The following is a 4,980-nucleotide window of genomic DNA, read 5'->3' on the forward strand; positions in this document are numbered from 1 at the left end:
TAACTTTTAGATTGTAAGCTCTCATGGGCAGGGCCCTCCTAACTAGGAATGCACCATTTAATTATGATATATTTTTCCAGTGCAGATATCTGCTGTCATGTGTGCATTACTCATGTTGGACCACATTTTTGAAAGTATCTGATATATAAATTGTGCTTCTAAACTTGTAAAACAACTGGAGCATGAAAACCGTATGGGGCAATGCATACAGTTTTTTGTGGACCTGTTGGTTTTATGCAAAGCCTTAACAAGAGTTTATATTGATAATATATCATTACATCACATTAGTATCCTAATAGTTGATATTGTGCAGTAAGGTAAGATATTTATTCATAGTATATGTAGAATTACCTTTTTTACTACACCGGTTGCGGTTACAACATTTTCTGCTCCTTCTACCGTCTTTATGGCAACTTGATTTACGCCAGTCACCACAGCTCCTCCCACAACATTGGCCTGCTCTTTAGTTTTCTCAGCAACTAAAAATGACAACAAAGCAAATGAAGAGTAAATATTTCAGAAATGACTTCCTCCCTACTCAGCGGGTTTAATCTTTGAACAATATGTTTTGACTGATGCTGATTTCCCTTACTATTTAATGCTTGCTGTTGTAAAATAGTGAATAGTGACATGACATTTTGAAAACCCCTGCAGAATATCACAGTAACCTTTTGAAATAAATATCTAAAAGAAATTATATGCACGCTAATAGCAAAACCAATATTTACGTTGACAACGTAAATATATATTTAATATTTAAGTTGACAACTTTAATTATTTATTGGCTTTTTTTTTATTTCTTGGGGTGAGATGTCTCATTCAGAATTCCCAGTTCTGTGCAGCTAATGTGTCCATTACAAAGCCAAATAGTGGTATTATACACTATAACATACTTGTTGACATAACAGGACTGACCCAACATAATAACGTACCTAAACGTGCCTACTGACATCAGACAATTATTGTTCATTTTGGCTGTTTTATTAACAATCAGAAAATGTCTATAATAGGCCCTGTAAGCAGTAATGCTGATCTAATAGGTTGGATTTGTCCCCAAGACATAGGTCCTTACTCTGAATGTCTACTCAACCCCTGCATGTTTATCAAATGCTTGTTCCAGAATTTGATTCAAGGTCTGTAATGTGGAGCCTAATATCTTTAGCTGAGTTCTTGAACAGTGTATTGATGCAAATTTTGGCCGTTTTTTAATGTACTGGACGAAATTCAGCCAGTGTGTGGGTCTGTCGGCTCCCTTTCAGCCTAAATTCCTCGATTAGCTGATTGAAGGAGCTGGCTGGAAAATTATTGTGCGGCAGCCAAAGTGCCAGCGGCATCTGTCAGAATACAATGCAAACAGCGGTGATTCCTCGATTGACACGCTGTTCGTGTTGATGGAGGAATCGCGTCAATTGAAAAAATTTGATAGTTGTATGGCCAGCCTTAGTTTGTGTTCTGGGGCAGTTGTTTCAATGCCTTGCCCTAGAGTTGGGCCGGATTTTGTTTGTTAGGGATTACCCAAATAAAAATCTTTGCTAATTTGCCATTGGTTAGTTATTGTTAACAAAAAGTATTTTCTTTATATATTATTAAAATCCATATACTAAGTAAAACTACCATCATTTAGTATATTATTCAGCAAGAAAGTCTTCTTATTAGGTGCTATTTTTATTTTTTTCATTTAAAAAAAATTAAGGAATGGTCCCATTGAAAAGGTCTTCATTCACTTCCTGTCCAGTAAACACAATGAGAAGTGAAAGAAAACCTCTCAAGAGTGAAATGCCCTTTAAACAGTTGTCACAGAAACAGATGTTCCCATTGGAAGATTCCCCATTATTTTCTGCTTCTTTACAATATCCCCAGCAATCAGATTAACATTTTTTTCTCTTATGAAACTCTGGTAAGACTTTGTAGTAGGTTAGCTACACCTTGTGACTGTACTTTAAAAGAACTATAGGAGTTAGGAGATGTATGTTTTACCTGTGCTGACACTGTGCACCACACCTTCCTTCGTCTTGGCACCTGTGAAACAAAATTGACATATTGTGTCATCGTTGTTGTGCAATTCCTGATTATCTGCATTCCAAAACACATAAATTACATATAATTGGAGGTAACAACCCAAACTGAAAAAAGGCTGATCATGCAGCAACATTCATTATTTATACATTTGCCACATACATTTAGCAAGATTGATTCAGTTACACACCTTTGTTTTTATTCATCTTAACTCCCATAAAATGGCACAGGAAATCATTGCCCATTTATTTTTTTATATTCCGTTTTCTGGGTAAAGTGCAGAACATTAAGGATTTCACTTAAATGTATTTATTTATTTTGCTGCATTTAAACATATGTTGCACAAAGATATAACTACAGCCATTGAACACTGTACAATTTTTGAAGGCTCCAAAAACAGTAGTTTATTGCGGCCGCAATACCATTTGACCCTTCATATTGATACATTGATGAATGTGTGCATAGTTCAGACATATATGTGTCAACTAGCTTTCATGCCATGCACTGCTTTCAGATTAGAAAGGTCCCCGAATTGGAAATAGCTTTAAAAGAGTTAGTCACATTAAGGATTATGCAAGGATTTAAAGTGGAAGTAAAGCACCTATAAAAAATAAATAAAAAAGGTGGTCTCGTGAGCTTTAAGCCATAATGTGCTAGTATGCACAACATATTAGCACATTATGACAGACATACCTGCCAAGCAATGCACTTCTCCCTCACTGGTGCTTCAAACTTCACCCGGTCTTCTTTTGTGTTTCAAGTCTTTGGGTGCTTGATTGGTCAGGCCCGATGACATAACTCCTGCACATGTACATGTGAGTTACTTCATCTCGGCATGCCGGGTCTGTGCACTGAGCTGTGTCTGCACTGCTCAGTGTACAGAAAAAATAAATGCTAAATGGCAGCAAGAAGCTTTTATGGCTGAAGAGACTTACACAGTCTCTTCTGTAATATAAAGCCTGACAATTGGCACTTAAAAAAATTCAGGAAAGTGGTGGAGCACCAGGGCCCTGTCACAGCTGCAACCCTGGTAGTTCTCGTGAAAATGCCAAGTATCGGCACTGGTATCTGAACATGCCTATGTAAGACACTTAATGTCAGTTGCTGACCTCCTCCTTGATATGATATTTGTCTGGATATCTCTGGCTTCAGTTTCCTTTAAATCACTGTTCCAGAACAATATTGCTTTGTCACAAGCCCAGAACAAAGTTATAACTCTTAATCTTCACTTGTTCCGGGCTTGTGATGAAGAAATTGGGACACTATGGGGTCTATTCACAAAGCTGCCGAGGGCAGCCGAGTGAATGACCGATCAGAAGTGAAGTGAGCCGAACACTGTTCGGCTATTCACTTCAGGCTGGTACGGCTGATTTCAGCCATACATCGGCTGAAATCAGCCTACATCGGCTTGCTTCGCGTGGCTTCGGATCAGCCGAATATGCTCAGCATGTTCGGCTGAAAGGATCGGCCGAAGCTACGGCCAGATCCTTCGGCAGCTTTGTGAATAGACCCCTATGATAGCCAAACTGAATTTTCACAGAGAGGTCAAGCAGGGAAGTGGCTAGTAAATAAAATAAAGTGCCCAGTGCTAATCACAACAAAGTAAAAAAAAATTTGCTTTCTAAGAAAAGTGAATTCAGTTATCGAGAGAGTGCAAACAAAAAAGTATCTGTAAATAAAGTGCTTATAAAATGTATTCCAGATGATCAATGTTCCCGTCCATTTGCACCAGATCGGGTGGACCATTAGATCAAAATGGTCTAATAGTGCTCATGTATGGTCAATTTGTGTTAATTTGCTCATGCATCCACTGAGAGGTTCCAGCCACAGGCTTCCACTATTCTCCTCAAAAGTGTACAGATGCAATTGCTTCTCAATGAATAAGCTTACCCAGAGCCGCTGTCGGCTGGCTGCATATAATCCAACGATAAGCCAACAAGTAATCCTTGTGTGTAGTGACCTAAGCGTGTATCTGCCCACCGATGCGTTTCATCATGTGACTTTCTCGGGGTAGGGCCCTGAGACACCAAACCTCTCAGTGGATGGATGAGCAAATCAACACAAATTGACCATACTTGAGCGCTATTAGACCATTTTAATCTAATGGTCCACCCAATCTGGTGAGTGCGGTTTATGTCACTGGTGGCGCACATGGACGGGAAGATTGATCGTCTGGAATACATTTTATAAGCCCTTTTTTTAAGAGACTTTCTGTGTTTGCACTATCTGGAACACTGAATGCTCTTAGAAAGGACATCATTTTATGACTTTGTTGTGATTAGCACTGGACACTTTATTTTATTTATTGTATGAAGGGCTTTTTTGATCTTTTTTTGCACAGCTGCTTTAAAGATTACCTATTTGAGATTAGGAGCGTGGATCTGTTTAAGATTTTAATTAGGGCTAGTGTCTAGTGATTCAGTCTTTCATTAGTCCAGGCAGTTTCAGTATTCTGACATGAAATAAATGTTTTATATTACTTGTCTACACTAGCAGGGGTAGCCGTTGTACTTTTGGTATTTGTAGTTACACCGGAGCGGTGGGGCAGAAGTTTGGCTACCCCTGCTCTGGCACTGATCCCGGCAACATTTTTGAACAACCTATGCATAGCGGTGAATCCCCATAGCCAGACAGTTCCAGCACTGCAGTACTACACATATTCAGTTAGAGTGGGTCCAAAACTCCAGTAACCAACACTTCTGTTCACTACTCTGTAGGGATCCCCACTCTTCTCAGGCATAGGTGTTGTCAGGAACCACTCAATTACATAGTCATAAAGAGGCCCTCTGTGCACAGTGGTTGCAGAGGGTCCCAGTAGTATGCAGGGGGTCCCATCAAACACCAGGGGCTTTAATACATGTGGTCCCAGGTCACAGGGCACATGACACCCAAGTGAACCTTCCTCAACATCGCTGATCCTGACTGCTCCACTGATCATCCCCCTACAAGACCACCACCCAATCC

General features: G+C 39.6%; 1 protein-coding gene across 1 annotated transcript in view; it reads right to left on the reverse strand.

The window, feature by feature from the left end:
- Positions 1 to 4,980, reverse strand: part of LOC108801122 (gamma-synuclein-like) — a 20,604-nt gene that overhangs the window by 8,461 nt on the left and 7,163 nt on the right. Inside the window, exons 2-3 of the mRNA XM_018573077.1 lie at positions 1,978 to 2,019; positions 352 to 479 (exon numbers count right to left, since the gene is read on the reverse strand). Coding sequence (XP_018428579.1) covers positions 352 to 479; positions 1,978 to 2,019 — 170 coding nt within the window. The remainder of the gene's footprint in view (positions 1 to 351; positions 480 to 1,977; positions 2,020 to 4,980) is intronic.

This window comes from Nanorana parkeri, unplaced genomic scaffold, assembly GCF_000935625.1.
Source record: "Nanorana parkeri isolate BGI_ZX_2015 unplaced genomic scaffold, ASM93562v1 scaffold2227, whole genome shotgun sequence".
In the NCBI taxonomy this organism is placed as follows: domain Eukaryota; kingdom Metazoa; phylum Chordata; class Amphibia; order Anura; family Dicroglossidae; genus Nanorana; species Nanorana parkeri.